This window comes from Bufo bufo, chromosome 4 (assembly GCF_905171765.1).
Source record: "Bufo bufo chromosome 4, aBufBuf1.1, whole genome shotgun sequence".
NCBI lineage: Eukaryota > Metazoa > Chordata > Amphibia > Anura > Bufonidae > Bufo > Bufo bufo.
Genome location: NC_053392.1, coordinates 452,617,950 through 452,634,692, shown reverse-complemented (window position 1 = coordinate 452,634,692; position 16,743 = coordinate 452,617,950). Strand labels below are relative to the sequence as shown.

Sequence of the window (16,743 nt, the reverse complement as noted above, 5' to 3'; positions counted from 1 at the left end):
CGGACCCCTGAGGAGGTCACTGTCAAGGGAGTGGGGTGCTGTGAAGGTCAAAGTTAAGGGGATGGGCTGCTGTGGAGGTCCCATTTTAAAGTGGCAGGGCACTGTGGGGGGTGGGGGCAGTGTTAAGGGGTGGGGACTGTGGAGTTCACCGTTAAAGGAGCAGGGTGCTGTAGAGGTCACTGTTATGGGGGATACTGTCGATATCTTTTAACAACACACACAAACATTAGATGAAATATACCTGTGCGAAGCCAGGTACTTCTGCTAGTGTATATAGAATTCAACCGTTCCTGTGGTATTTGCATATCTTTAACACATGCAGCATTGAGTGTAGACATGTGTGTTATGTATAAACGGATATCTTAGAGGTTTTTGCCGACCATTTTCTGTCATAAGGACTACGCGTTTTAGTCGTAAATTTTAATTTTCTTAAACTTTATGTAACCACTATTTGCTGTGGCTGTGCTTATTAATACATTTATAATTTTATACATGGTATGTCGTGCACTCTCAGAAAATGTAGATTTTGGTAACATGGTAGCTATTGTGTATAGCACACATCTGTGGAGGAATTTTAAACATTACATGGCCTCTTTTTCAGTGTTTTTAAGAGGACAAGCTCTTGTTGGTGTACACATTTGTGGCATATGATCTTTGTACAGCTTGATATATTTTTATATTTCTTTTGTATGTAAACGTCTGCTTGGATGTGGGTTTTAGGTGCAAATGTTTTGTTTTTTTTTAAATACCACCTGTTTGTCCACAGTCCGTCAAGATAGCTGCAATCATCAGGTTGTCAGCCGACAGGAAATGTAAAGGTTTTACGGGTGCAGTTACCTTTCAAGGAGTGTAATTCTAGTATTTGTTACTTTTTTATTTATTTAAAGATTAAATCAAGATTTTTGTTCTTTTCTAGTTCTGATGATTTTTTGAAGATATATGCATGTTACTTTAAGCCTAAGTGGTATGCATGTTGTATCAGGAGGTGTGGTCCACCTAACTTTCAGATTGAGTCACCCTTTGCTCTTTCACACCTGCGTTCTTTTCTTCCGGCATAGAGTTCCGTCGTCGGGGCTCTATGCCGGAAGAATCCTGATCAGGATTATCCCCATGCATTCTGAATGGAGTGAAATCCGTTCAGGATGCATCAGGAACGGAACGTTTTTTGGCCGGAGAAAATACCGCAGCATGCTGCGCTTTTTGCTCCGGCCAAAAATCCGGGACACTTGCCGCAAGGCCGGATCCGGAATTAATGCCCATTGAAAGGCATTGATTCGGATCCGGCCTTAAGCTAAACGTTGTTTCGGCGCATTGCCGAAGCCGACATTTAGCTTTTTCTGAATGGTTACCATGGCTGCCGGGACGCTAAAGTCCTGGCAGCCATGGTAAAGTGTAGCGGGGAGCGGGGGAAGCATACTTACCGTCCGTGCGGCTCCCGGGGCGCTCCAGAGTGACGTCAGGGCGCCCCACGCTCATGGATGACGTGTCGCATGAATCACGTCATCCATGCGCATGGGGCGCTCTGACGTCATTCTGGAGCGCCCCGGGAGCCGCACGGACTGTAAGTATACCGCTCCCCCGCTCCCCGCTCCTACTATGGCAACCAGGACTTTAATAGCGTCCTGGATGCCATAGTAACACTGAAAGCATTTTGAAGACGGTTCAGTCTTCAAATGCTTTCAGTACACTTGCGTTTTTCCGGATCCGGAGTGTAATTCCGACAAGTGGAGTACACGCCGGATCCGGACAACGCAAGTGTGAAAGAGCCCTTAGCCACTCATTTTACAGTGGAGAATGTTAAAACAGCCATCAAAGGGGGTTCTTCATGAATTATTTAAAATGTCCACCAGCAACCTGTGAGTAGGACTGGTACCTCCACCTGCAGAGCTGTCTAAGGGGCGGAGACCTCACTACACTCCTCTACAAAAGATGGTTAAGATGCGATCCTACCTATGATATGCCATCATAGTATATATACTGTGCCACAGTGTTGTGTGCAGTGAGGGTCGGCCCACCCCCCTCCCAAACAGCTCTGCAAATGGAGACAACCACGACAGATTGCTGGTGAAAAATGTTGAGCGAAGCGAGCTTCGGACACTTTATCTGAAGTCACTTCGTTCAAAACTTCAGAATAACACTGTATGGAGATTAGTCTCCGTACAGTATTAGAATGTATGGGCTCCAATGAGCAGAAGTTAGTTATTCATGAAGTCGCACGTGACTTCGTTGAACAACTTTGGTAATTGATTTTTAAAGTGGAAAACCACTTTAAAACTTGAACCCGAACTCGAAAATCAACTACCGAAGTTATTCAATGAAATCATGCGCGACTTCATGAATAACTAACTTTGGCTCATTCTATTACTGTATGGAAACGAATCTCCGTACAGTATTCCGAAGTTTTGAACGAAGCGACTTCGGATGAAGCATCCAAACTTGCTTCGCTCAACACTACTGGTGACCATTTTAAATGGGTCCAAACAGGAAACTGTAGAAATTTTACTTTCAATCTGGGAGTATGTAAACAAGTAAATTACATATTACAAAGTTAGCAAAAAAAAAAAACATGAAATCTAGTTAACTCCACTGTTGATCATTTCCTGTTTAAATTCTACAAAGAAAATGAGATTAAAATAAAACATAACTCTTAAAAAGGTGACAGTGATATAGTCACATTAAGTTGCCACATATCCATAATGTTACCTTGCTCGTTATCAGATGTTTCTGAAGTGTCCATAAAAATTCCTGCAGTTTCATCACCTTTAAAGTCTTCTTCACCCATGCTAGCCAATGAAATTTCTTCGTCGTCGTCGGCAGCATCATCATCATCATCCCAATCAGAATCAGAATCATTGACTTTTGATTTCTTCATAGACTTCTCATTTGGTCTTACGTTTCTAACATCGACAAAAAAAAAAAAAAGTTTCTACTGCAGTAAACAAATCAGTGGAAAACTATGTTGAAATGAAATTATGATTTCTATGTAAGGACTTTTATGCTTTCTTATTTCTTGCACAAACTATTAATACTATGAAACATTTGCACCACGTTGGCATGTGTTTCTTTTCACACTTTAAAGTGTAACAGTCACATTTTTTATTTCTTTTGCTAATGGGTAATGTAAGAAGGTACCTGGAATCATCATGGATGGAAGGTATGTATCACCAAGGTTCCTGGCCTCGGTGAAGTAAGAACCGGTATTTTATGTGCCAGCAGCAGCTATTGCTAATTGACACCTAAAGATTTAGCATGGCTGTTATAGCTGATCCGGGACAGTGCTGGGTGGGTGACTACTCCCCGTGTTCCAGGCCGGGTTTCGCCAGGCATACAAACCAGCCAGCACAGCCAGGTGTGGTGGATTTACCTCCCTCTGACAGTGGAGCTCAGGAGTCTGTGTGCTGTGATTTGAGGGCTGTGCTGGGATTTGAGGTTTGAGCCGGGCTGGAGGACTCGGGCCCCTCTAAAGGTGAACAGGCTGCCTATGGACTTGATGAGGCTCAACGGCTAACAGGGTGTGAATTAACAACCAGGAGAAAAGGTGACTTTTATTGTTTATGGACTTTCCTTGTGTGTGAACAAACACCAAGCCACCTACATTTTTTTATACACCAATGTGTGAATAAACACGGATGTTTGATTCAACAACTGTGTACTTTGCCTCTATATTGCATCCGCTAGTCCTAAATACCAGAGCGAATCCCCACACTAGGTAACATTTTTCTAATATACTTTATTTAAGGAAACCGTTTATTTACAGAAGAAAACTTGGGCTGAAATCAGTCTTCCTAACAGCACAGTACTGCGCTGACTAAGGCTACTTTCACATTAGCATTTTTTTGCGGATCCGTGATGGAACTGCAAAAACGCTTCCGTTCTGATAATACAACCGCATGCATCTGTCATGAACGGATAAGGTTGTATGTCTTCTATAGCCAAGACGGATCAGTCATGAACACCACTGAAAGTCAATAGTGGACGGATCAGTTTTCTATTGTGTCAGAGGATCCGTCTTGCTCCGCAACACATGGCGAACAGAAAAACGCTGCAGGCAGCGTTTTGGTGTCCGCCTCCGGAGTGGAATGGTGACTTAACGGTGAGGCAAACTGATGCATTCTGAGTGGATCCTTTTCCATTCAGAATGCATTAGGGCAAAACTGATCCATTTTGGACAGATTCTGAGAGCCCATGACGGCTCTCAGAAACGGAAAGCCAAAAGGCTAGTGTGAAAGTAGCCTAAGAAGATGGGATGGGAGCTGGTGAGCGTCTGCCCTCACTGCTCCCTCATATTGTAGTGGGGACAGTACACTATAAACTAAATATATATTTATACATTTAGTTCCTGCTCACTGATCAGCATAGCCAGTGCTGTCAGTGAGCTCTTCGCCTGTTCTCCCGGTGTGCTGTGTAAAGAACCAGCTGCCGGGAGAGACGCCTGAGTGAGTAGTAAGTGCTCACTACTGGCAATGCAGGGAGGCAGTGGGAATCTTTTACTGTACATAGGGACAGTTATAGTATATTCCTGTCCCTATATACTGTATAATGAAAAATGCAGCAATATCTGCAGATCTGGAGGACTGTATAACCTAAATAAGAAAAAGCGAAAAAGACACAGCCCATATGAAGAAACAAAAGAAAAAGTGGCAAGTTAACGTGTATGTCTCACTAGCCTAGAATACAGGGATCAGTCCTGGAACAAGTCGAGCTTTTTCCCAGAAGTTTTCCTGCTTGGCTTATGGTTCTTGGACTGTTTCCAAGAAGCAGCAGTTTCCTAAGGCAAAGGAGATGCAATGGAAGGAAGGCTACAGAGGTCTTGAATGGCAGACCAATCTGGAATAAGTGTCTTTAGGATCCAGCAACTCTAAGATTTCTCTCAGGTCAGCATGTTTCTGGATAATCATCCGTTTGCCAGCGATTATAAAGCTAATGCCAAAGGGAAACAACCATCTATAGGCAATGTTCTTGCGTCGAGCATCTATGAGCGGTTTTTAAACTCTTCTTTTAGAAAGGGTGATGTTGGACAAGTCTTAAAACATAGATATAGTAGCACCATCCCAGGTGATATGGTCAAGTCCTCTAACAGCTTTGAGAATGTCATCACACACAACCAAACTGTGAAATGGGCATATAATGTCCCCGGGTGGTTCTTGTTGCTTCGGTTTAGGCTTGAGGGCCCTGTAAACCTTTTTCAATATTGATCACCCAGACACTCGTCTCCCAAGACATGAACAAACAGTCCATTGCCCGAGACTTGTAAGTTTTTTTTTTTGTGGAGTACTTTGGGACGCCTTTAATTCTAAGGTTGTTACGTCTCCCCCTATTAGCCAGGTCCTCTAACCAACTAACAGTTCTGTTACAATGATCTTGGCATGTAGAAAAAGAGGAGGTAGATGCTTCTGTATAAGTGATGAGTTGTGCTCCAGCTGATCTATTCTTTGGCCAATTTGCTTAACATCTTGCTTGATCTCATGAAGCATGGCCAGGACAGAGTTAAAAGCTCCTTGTTGAGAACTTTGCTAAGGAAAGATCTGGAGATTGGTAGCTCATTGGAGTTCACAGAGTCATCGCTTTCTTCCCCATCACGCAAGGTACGTGCTTAAGGGGGAGAGGTTTGTCAGATTGGGAGCTTATGAGGAGATTTTTGTGAGAATCCCCTGCAGATTTGTTTAAAGGGATTGTCAGAGTTATGTAAAAATAAAGCACTGTAAATCTAACAGTCTGCAAAATATTTATATACACACATATACACACATATACTAACTAAGTTTTTTTGGGAAAAAAACCCGAGATTTTTGTATAACTTACCAGTAAAATCTCTTTCTCGCTCTTCCTTGGGGGACACAGGAACCTTGGGTATAGCTCAGCTCCTTAGGAGGCGTGACACTAAGTGAAAAAACTGTTAAGCCCCTCCTCCAGCAGCTATACCCTCAGCCTGGAGAGAGAGACTACCAGTTGCGTGCCCAAGTAGTGAAAACAAAGGCAAGGACCAACCGTATAAAACCAACAGTCAACTACCCGACAAGGCAACCAAACCGTAACGGTAACCAAAAAAAAATGGGTGGGTGCTGTTTCCCCCAAGGAAGAGCGAGAAAGAGATTTTACTGGTAAGTTATACAAAAATCTTGTTTTCTCGCCCAATTCCTTGGGGGACACAGGAACCTTGGGACGTTCAAAAGCAGTCCAAAAGGGGAGGGACTACAGCCCAAGATGAAAACCACCAGAGGCATCAAGAAACCGCCGCCTGCAAGACCAGGCGGCCCAAGGCAGCTTCCGCCGATGCATAAGTGTTCACCCTGTAGAACTTGGTGAAAGTGTGCAAAGACGACCAGGTGGCCGCCTTACACAACTGTTCAGCCGAAGCTCGATTCCTCAGAGCCCAAGAGGCACCGACCGCTCTGGTAGAATGAGCGGTAACACCAAAGGGCGTCTCCTTGCCCTTGGCGCGGTAAGCCTCAGCAATAGCCATCTTGATGAAGCGGGCAATAACCACCCTGGATGCCGCCAGCCCCTTGCGCGGACCCTCCGGAACCACAAAGAGAGAGTCCGTGCGCCGAAAGGGTCCGGTGACCTCCAGATAGATCCTCAGGGCCCTAACCACATCCAGACGGTGAAGCTCCCGTTCCCGAGGATGAGAAGGGGACGGACAAAGGGAAGGAAGGACAATGTCCTCATGGAGGTGAAAAGCGGACACCACCTTCGGAAGGAAGTCAGGAACCGGGCGGAGCACCTCCTTATCCTGGTGGAAGACCAAAAGGGGTTCCGTGCAAGAAAGTGCCGCCAACTCAGACACTCGCCGAAGGGACGTGATGGCTACTAGGAAAAAAACCTTGCAGGACAAAAGGCGAAGAGAAACCTTCCGCAGGGGCTCGAATGGGGAAGACTGGAGAGCCGCAAGCACAACATTAAGGTCTCAAGGTGGAATGGGAGAGCGATACGGAGGGACAGAGTGAGCGACTCCTTGGAGAAAAGTCCTGACAGGACCGAGAGGAGCCAGAGGACGCTGGAAGAGGATCGAAAGCGCCGAGATCTGACCCTTTAACGTATTGAGACCCAGACCCAGGTCCAGACCAGACCAGACTGCAAGAAGGACAAGACCGTGGGAAGGGAAAAACGAAGAGGGTGAACATCCAGGGCCTCGCAAAAACCCAGGTAAGCCCGCCAGGTACGGTAATAAATCCTGGACGAGGCCGGTTTTCGCGCACAGAGCATGGTACGAACAACATCCGCAGAAAACCCTCGCCGTGCTAAAACTGCGGTCTCAATAGCCATGCCGTTAAACGTAGCGACCTTAAATGCTGGTGGAAGATCGGCCCTTGAGAGAGGAGGTCTTCTCTTAGGGGCAGCGGCAAAGGCGCGTCTGCCAGAAGCAGCATCAGGTCGGCGTACCAAGGCCGGCGAGGCCAATCCGGGGCTATCAGAATTGCAGGTATGCCCTCCGCCGCAATTTTTCGGAGAACCCGTGGCAGAAGAGGGAGGGGCAGAAAAAACGTATAGGAGAGAGAACTCCGTCCACGGAAGAACGAGCGCGTTGGCGCCGTACGCCCTCGGGTCTTTGGACCTGGCCAGAAAGGTGGGAAGCTTGTGATTGAATCTGGAGGCCATGAGATCCACGTCCGGGCGACCCCAACGGAGGCAAATGGACTCGAACACGTCGGGGTGCAGAGACCACTCACCTGGGTCGATCGTCGTCCGGCTGAGGAAGTCCGCCGCCCAATTGTCCACCCCCAGAATGTAAATGGCCGATAGGGCCGGAACATGACTTTCTGCCCAGCGGAGGATTTGAGACACCTCCCTTGATGATTGATGTACGCCAAGTACCCTGGACGGACCGGGGAGGAAACACCCCCCCCCCCCCCAACCCTGCAGACTGGCATCGGTGGTAACCACCAACCAGGTCATTGGCAGAAAGGACTTCCCCAGGAGAGGGGTCTGCAACCACCAGAGGAGAGAGGACCGAACATAGGGGGGGGGGGAAAGAGGGGGAAGGGCCGATCCAGACTCTCCGGGGACTTGTCCGAGGCAGACAGAATGGCCGTCTGAAAGGCGCGGGAGTAATACTGCGTGAAGGGGAATGCTTCGAAACAGGACACCATCTGTCCTAACACCCGCATGCTGAACAGGAAGGACGGTTGGCGGCGGAGAAGAAGGCTCCGAACAGAATGATGAAGGAGCTGGCGCTTTGCTGACGGAAGCCGAACCTCCCCTGCTTCTGTATCCAGAAGCATCCCCAAAAAGACAAGCTGCCTGGATGGAACAAGTGAGGACTTGGGAATGTTGATTATCCAGCCGAACCGCCGTAAGGTTTGCAGTGTGAGGTTCACGCTGGTGTACGTCAGCGCAAAGGAGGGCGCCTTGATGAGCAGATCGTCCAAGTATGGAAGTAGAAAAACACCCCTGGAACGGAGCAAGGCCAGGACAGGGGCAAGAACCTTCGTGAACACACGAGGGGCCGTCGCCAGGCCGAAGAGGGAGGGCGACAAATTGGTAATGGTCGATCCCCACCGCAAAGCGCAGGAAACTCTGGTGACACCGAGCGATCGGGACGTGAAGGTAAGCGCCCTGGATGTCGATAGAGGACAGGAACTCCCCTTTTTCCAGAGAGGCCACCACCGACCTGAGGGACTCCATCCGGAACCGCTGAAGACAGAGGAAACGGTTTAACCGCTTGAGATCCAATATGGGTCATACCGAACCTTCCTTCTTGGGAACCACAAAAAGGTTTGAATAGAACCCCTTGAATCGGTCCTCTATGGGAACCGGAGCGATTACCCCTTTTACACCTATCCTGGGTAGGATTAGAAGATGGACCGGAAACTGATCGAGGGGTGGCAGCCCTGCGGGAGGACCTAAAGCGAGAGAAACCAGGATGGCCCCGAGTGGCGCTCTTGGTCTTGGACTGGGAAAGATGGGTACTCTTCCCCCCCGTGGCTTCGGATATGATTTCATCCAGGCGGGTCCAGAATAAACGAGAACCGCAAAGGGAAGGCCAGAAAGAGACCGTTTGGAAGCGGAATCCGCCGTCCAAACCATCAACCAAAGCTCTCTTCTGGCCGAAACGGCCAGGGCAGATGAACGGACCATGAGTGCACCCGAATCAAGGGAGGCCTCACAAATGAATTTACCCGCCTAAACAATGAGTTGGGCTAAAGCACGGAGGTCCTGAATGGAAACGTCTGACTCAAGCTCTTGATCCAGCTGAGACGCCCATTCTGAAACCGCTTTCCCAGCCCAGGTGGAAGCAAAGACCGGCCTGAGGGCGGAGCTGGAGGCAGCAAATATGCCCTTAGTAATGGAATCCATGCGCCGGTCCTCAGCGGTTTGAAGAGAGGAGCCGTCCGACACAGGAATGGCCGTGCTTTTAGACAAGCGGGCCACAGGAGGGTCAACCTTAGGTGGCGATGCCCAAGTTGTGATGCAATCCGCCGGGAAGGGATAGCAGATATCCAGCTTCCTAGGGGGGAGTAAAACGCACATCAGGCCGAGACCAGGCCTTGAAGACTACCGACGAGAAGTCGGCATGGAGAGGAAATACCGCGGACGCCTGTTTGGGGCGAAGAAACGACACACCGGCCTTGTCAGAGCTCGGAGGATCATCGTGAATTTTGAAAGTATGACGAATGCTGGTAATAAGATGGCCCACAGCCGAGGCCAGCTTGGCCGGCAAGGCCGAGTCCATATCCCAATCTGAATCCCCTAATTCTGCTTCAGAGGGAACCTCCTGTGAGGAGGAGGGGCCGACTGGGACTGCACCCTTGGGGGTGACAGGGAAGCATCCGAAGATGACATGCGCTCCGCCCTGGACCGCTTCTGGTGTGGCCGGGCCCTAGAGACGTCCCTGGGAGCGAGGGACTCAGGCGGGTCGGCCGGGGTAGCGGACCCGGAGGGTACAGCAGGGGGCTCATCCTGCTGTGTAGTAGGCAGTGCATCCGCAAGGCGGCCCACAACATTAGTGAGGCTTTCCACGGCCTGGTAAAGAGATTTAGCCCATGCAGGAGGATCCAAGAGGCCAGGGAGTAACACAGCAGGTGGCGGACCCTGTAATGGGGCCTGACATGCAGGGCAATGTGGGTCAGACTGCCCCTGTGGAAAGGGAGCATGACAAGCGGTACAGGTATGGTACCAGGGTCCAGAGGCCACTGAGGGATCGGACATGTTGGCTGGAAGGTCTGGAAAAAAACGTCCAGGCCAGGGGCTGCTGCACTAGAAAGGGTTAACAGTCCTACCAGGTCACAGAGCTGGAGCAGAGAAATGCAGGCCGCAGGAACTGGTGTTCAGCGATCCGTCCCGGCAAGAACGAGCAGAGCTTGCCAAGCCGTATGAAAAAGGAGGCAGGGTAAGAGAGAGAGCGGGAAGAAAGCTCCGCCCCCCCGCCAATAGAGCCTGCCAGACACGAATGAAGAAAGCGGAATGAAGCTTCGCCCCCCGCCAGAATTGTTCGCGCGCGATGCGCACAGGAAGCAGCTGGCTACAGCTAGTTTGTATGTGACCTGAGGGAATGCAGTTTTGGCCTCAGAGAACTGGCACAGGAGCCATCTTAAGAAGATCCTCATAATGTAGGATTCAAAACAGTCGTAACTAAGGGAAAAACTCAAGGAAAACAGTGGTAAGTGAAGAAGCTAAAGATTGCTTTATGCATAATGCTGCTGCAGCAGTAACATATGCTAAAATAGATTTTTTTATGAAAATATGACAGTTATCCTTTAAGGGTGGGAACTATACTTATAGTATTAGGTTCATGATTGGGATTCTTTTCTTACTGATATATGATATGTATTGTGGCTCTTTTCTTTGTATATGCCGATGCTGACTTTTTTAAAACTGTTTATTATTGTTTGGGGAGAAATTAATAAAGAATAATTTAATTATCCATGTGCTGTATATTGATAATTTTGGTGTGGAGATTCTAGTTTGTTGTAGACAGTGGTTACCTATAGGAGCCAGTGTATGTTGGTATTATTGTTACTGCCATGACAAACTATCATTGCTATGTACATTAAACTGAAGAAAACATTTCACAAACTTACCCAGCAAAATCAAGATCATTGTTCATTCCAGTGGAAAAACTGTCTCCTTCATATGAATCTATAATACATGGAAATATATAAAAAAAAAAAAAAAAAACTGTTTCATGTAATGTTAGGGGAAAAGTGTAGGCAGAATCGTTGCTTTTGAGGTATAAAGGATGACATATTAAAGGGGTTTTCCAAGTTATATTTATTAATGACCTATCCTCAGGATGGGTGCTCAATATCAGATCGGCTCAGCTGTTTGAAGAGAAGGCGCGCGCTGTCACTTCTTCAATGTTTACCTTCTCGCCGTTGTATCTGCAGCGGTGAGCAGGTGTAATTACACCCAAGCAGTCCCATTCATTTCAATGGTACGGATCGCTCCTATACAAGTGTATGGGAACTATCTGTCCCATTGAAATGAATGGGACGGTTAGGTGTAATTACACCTGCTCACAGCTGCAGATGCAACGGCAAGAAGGTAAACAGTGAAGAGGAGGCAGCGCTGGCACGGCGCGCGCCTTCACTTCAAAAAGCTGATCGGCGGGGTTGCCGGGTGTCGGACCCCAGCCGATCTGATATTGATAAGGTCATCAATAAATACAACTTGGACAACCCCTTTAAGCGATAACACAGATATACCCCAATATACTTTTAGCAGCCAAAATGCTACTGTCTTAAAGAGAGTCTTTCACCTAAAATCACCATTAAAGAACACTAACATCAGGATCTCCATTACATTCCCCATATTAGAATGCTACCTTCCATATTGCTGTCCATCGCCGATTTTCTCAGAAAAACACTTTTATTCAATATGTTAATTAGCTTCTGAAGGTGCCCAGGGGCGATGTTCATGCGGCCGGTGCCCAGGCCCCTTGGCGCTTTTCATACGAAACCCCTCTGGCCCGCCCTAGGTTCTTCCGATTACGTCCTCCTCTTAGTGAGAAATCCAGCACCAGCGCCGTTTAACAGATTCACCGCGTCTGCGCACTTCATTCCCCATTATAGGCAGAGGCACAAGAGCGTTTAATGCGCATGTGCCGGCCAGTACATCCAGATCTAGCCGGCCTTGTGCCTCTGCCCATAATGGGGATTGAAGTGCGCAGGGACGGTGAATCTATTGAACGGCGCTGGATTTCTCACTAAGAGGACGTAGTAATCAGAAGAACCTAGGGCGGACCAGAGTGGTGAAAGGGGAGGGGTGTCGTATGAAAAGCACTGAGGGGTCTGGCCAACGGCCGCATTAACACCCGCCCCTGGGCACCTTCAGAAGCTAATTAACATACTGAATAGAAGTGTTTTTCTGAGAAAATCGGCGATGGACAGCAATATGGAAGGTAGCATTCTAATATGGGGAATGTAATGGAGATCCTGATGTTAGAGTTCTATAATGGTGATTTTAGGTGAAAGACTCCCTTTAAGCGGTCTGCAACTATTGCAGGGAAATCAAGAGGCTACAGTGGGATTTGTGATGAACTGTATCTTTTAGAGGGCTTTAGTGAACAGCTTACATGCACTCTTACCAAGGATTCTTTCAAATTCATCATCATCTACATCCTGTAAACTCTCCTCATCTTCATTACGCTTTTGCTTCCATTTATCTGTAGACAACTTCTTGAAGTATCTAAATTTTTAATAAAAGCATATATTAAGAGTTAAAGCAAATCCTACAGGATACATGGACCAAATGTCATGGCTAATGCTGGCTTGGAAATTCTTTCTGCAGTTGCATCAAGCTTTTTGCTAAAAGCATGCTTCAATATATACACATGTACTGGTGCGAGCAACTACCTTAAAGGGAACCGGTCACCGGGTTTGAACATATTAAGGTGTTACTACTGCCGTGTACAATAAAATACCTTATTTCTTGCTGTAGTCTTGATTTTTTGTTTCATAGTTTCATTAGCGATAAAAATCCACTTTTTATGTTATGCAAATGAGTGTCCAAGGTGCCCAGAGGAGGGGCGTTATTATCCTTCTCTGGAGCCCAGTAACTCCCCCGTACAGTGCCCAGCCGGCCTTCCTTTAGCGTCCAAGCACGCCTCTTCCAGCATAAGTAACTGCCCTCACCTGAACTCCTTGCCTCCGCTATGTGAAATCTCACGCAGGCGCAATACCGTGGACTGCCTGCGCAATGTAGAAGCTCCTGAGGGCAACAGCTTTAAATGTGTCACTGGGCATGCGCCGAGCCCAGGTGACAGATTCCCTTTAAGTACTCACCAATATTTGGCAAATGCATGCAGACAGTCAGACATTTCTCTATGTACAATAAACTATCAATTATATTCTATACAAGCAGTGTAAAATGTTATGGAAAAATGAATCCAGACAGCAAAGGAGACAATATAGATAATAACAATACATTACTAAGTGCCTTGTATTAACTTTCTCTACATGATAAATGGATGCGGACAGCACACATAACATTCGTGTTCTGTCCAAATTTTTTTGCTGGCCCATAGAAATGAATCGGTCCACATTTGATACGTAAAAAATGCAAACACAAAATACAGTATTTTTCGCCCTATAAGACGTCAAAAGTGGGAGGAAAGTGGCAGTGCGTTTTATGCAGAGAATGCTGCCGTTTTTACACTGATACACCACCAACCACATGCTGCACAGCGCGGCCGGCATGTGCATCAGCGAGGAGGGGCTGGCCTTTAGTTTTGTAATGGTAGCGGGGCCCGGTGCAGTCATTGTATTCTATTGCACCGGCCCCGCTCGCTGTACGAATCGTATCTACTGTAACTGCAGTCAGGCAATGTTTAACTATAGATATGTTCGATCCAGCAGCCTGTACTTGCGATCATAGCAGGCTGGAGGCAGGAGGCTGGGCGGGCACTGGCAGCGTAACTTCCTACGTCACGTGCCTGCTCTGCCCACTTTATGAATGAAGCAGGCGGCGCAGGCACGTGACGTAGTGAGTTACGCTGCCAATGCCCGCCCGCCCAGCCTCCTGCCTGCTATGATCGTAAGTACAGGCTGCTGGATTGAACATATCTATAGTTAAACATTGCCTGCCTGCAGTTACAGTAGATACGATTAGTACAGTGAGCGGTGCCCGATGCAATAGAATACAATGACTGCACTGGGCCCCCGTTGCCATTTAAAAACTAGTGTAGATGCCAGCCCCCACCCCCTGTATTAGGGGTCATTCACAGTGGCTGACACTTATGGGGGGGATCTGTGGATGCCCAATAGCAAATGATGCCCCCATAAGTGTCATGCCATCCACAGATGCCCCCATAAGTGTCATGCCATCCACAGATGCCCCCATAAGTGTCATGCCATCCACAGATGCCCCCATAAGTGTCATGCCATCCACAGATGCCCCCATAAGTGTCATGCCATCCACAGATGCCCCCATAACAGTGTCATGCCATCCACAGATGCCCCCATAACAGTGTCATGCCATCCACAGATGCCCCCATAACAGTGTCATTCACAGGCTACCATTAGTTCAAAGCCCACCAAAAGCACACCTTTTGGTTAAAAATTTTTCTTTTCTTATTTTCCTCCTCAAAAACCTAGGTGCGTCTTATGGGCCGATGCGTCTTATAGGGCGAAAAAAACTGTACGTTTGTGTGCATACATACGTACATAGCTCTCAGTCATTGATAGTTGACCTAGGGCAGACTTAAAGGGCTGTCTCACTTCAGCAAGTGGCATTTATCATGTTGAGAAAGTTAATACAAGGCACTTACTAATGTATTGTGATTGTCCATATTGCTTCCTTTGCAGGCTGGATTCATTTTTCTATCACATTATACACTGCTAGTGTCCTTGGTTACAACCACCCTGTAATCCAGCAGTGGTGCTCGTGCTTGCACACTATAAGAAAAAATGCCAAACTGTACGTGCTAGAGAGCCGAGACCCTAAAATATTCCCGGACAACTGATGTACCTATGTGCCAAATTTCGTAATTGTAAATACGACTCAGCTTTATATATTAGAAGCAACTATATTAATCATAAAGGAGATAGATGACTGATAAAACCTAAAAAAGCATGAAAAATTAATAGTCTAAAAACTGGTAGTGACTCTACCTTCAATATAATATTACATAACTGTGATGTTATGATTCTACTACAGTAAATTTTTTATTTCTCAGAAGTTTAGCTTACCAACAGATGCATACAAAAATTGCAGTACTTTGCTGAATACTCAGCATAAGGGTCCATTCACGCGTCCGCAAGTGTTTTGCGGTCCGCATATTGCAGATCCACAAAACACAGACACCGGCCATGTGTGTTCCGCATTTTGCGGACCGCACATGGCCTGCACTTTAATAGAAATGCCTTTTTTTGTCCGTATCTGCTGACAAGAATAGGGCATGTTCTATTTTTTGCAGAACGGAAGTGCAGATGCGGACAGCACACTGTGTGCTAGAAGAAAGTTGCAGAGCAGCACAAATGGACCTCACGACAAATCCGGAATGCACCAGCCGTGATAGGACCACCGATCCACAGCAGTCCCATAAGCAATGGTAAAAAGTGAAAAGGTTCACAGCAGCATGTCCGGTGTGACTGTTTATTGGGAACCAAGAGTGCACACACAAAAGAATACGACGTTTCGGCTATGCAATAGCCTTTATCATGTATACAGATACAAAAGAGTGAACAGTCATATATACAACAGAGTGGCCACCCATGTGGCATAGTGTAGCCAATAAGCTAAAAGGTCAATCTCATCAGCACGTGTTCTAATTAAAATAGTCTGAGCTCCAATCAGACTAATGATAAATAATAAAAGTTACGTGTACCTGCACATCATTGAGACTGATCCACATACCTCAGTCATGTCGATTCCCAAAGTCAGCGTCTCAACAGACCTACTGCGCATGTCAGTGACGTCATCACTTTTCAATATGGGCGGGCCGCCGTCACAAGCATCCGCGATGCGGCCACACCTCACTCTGTGCCTACAGCACCCACAGCCAATGAGCGCTCATACAGCAAATCACATGTAGAGTGCATCATCAGCCCACGTGATCGTCACATGACCGGCAAATAGGTCCTAGATCCACCTAATAGTAAATGGGTAAATCAATGACAATTTAATTGTCACTGAACCTCGGCTTAGGGAAAAAAAGGAGGGCAATGGATGAGGCAATGAGTGTCGGCATATACTGAGGAGCTAGTGAACCTAAAAAATTGTACCACAAGGGAATAGCTACACAAAGTGCAAAAAACATTATATATCGAATCGGACATTAGTAAATGAAAATATCCTACCTATCTACACTGTTAACATTGAATTCAATGTTAAGTCCCTGGGGTTGTAGGGATTGTAATGTGAAAATCCATTTTAACTTTTTTTCCTTAACATGCGCTCCCTATCCCCTCCTCTCCTAGGGACCTGGACAGAATCGATGACCCGGAATCTCAGTTGGCTGACAGTGTGTCCACAATCAACAAAATGTTTAGCCACCGGCTTATCCATCATTTTTTTTCCTTATAGTGCTTTTGTGCTTGTTGATACGCTCCCTAATCTCCATGGTCGTCTCTCCCACGTAGATCAGACTATAGGGGCAAACGATCATGTAGATGACAAACAGAGACTGGCACGTGTAATATTCTGCAATATTGAATCTCTTGCCACTGTATGGGTGAACAAAAGTATTGCCCTTCAACATGTTCCCACAATTACAGCAACCCAAACAACTTCAAATATGTCTGGCCCCCTCTATTAACATCACACGTGTCAGTCTTAATCAGTTTGTCATGCAGATTAGTACCC

At 46.9% G+C, this 16,743-nt stretch overlaps 1 protein-coding gene across 2 annotated transcripts in view; it reads right to left on the bottom strand.

Moving 5' to 3' along the window:
* CEBPZ (CCAAT enhancer binding protein zeta) overlaps positions 1-16,743 on the bottom strand; it is a 90,482-nt gene that overhangs the window by 19,828 nt on the left and 53,911 nt on the right. For both annotated transcript variants that reach the window (XR_005778455.1, XM_040429429.1), the window contains exons 10-12: positions 12,527-12,627; positions 11,022-11,079; positions 2,704-2,897 (exon numbers count right to left, since the gene is read on the bottom strand). Coding sequence is in view for 1 of the 2 variants with exons in the window: in XM_040429429.1 (XP_040285363.1) it covers positions 2,704-2,897; positions 11,022-11,079; positions 12,527-12,627 (353 nt within the window). In the remaining variant the exon portion in view is untranslated. The remainder of the gene's footprint in view (positions 1-2,703; positions 2,898-11,021; positions 11,080-12,526; positions 12,628-16,743) is intronic.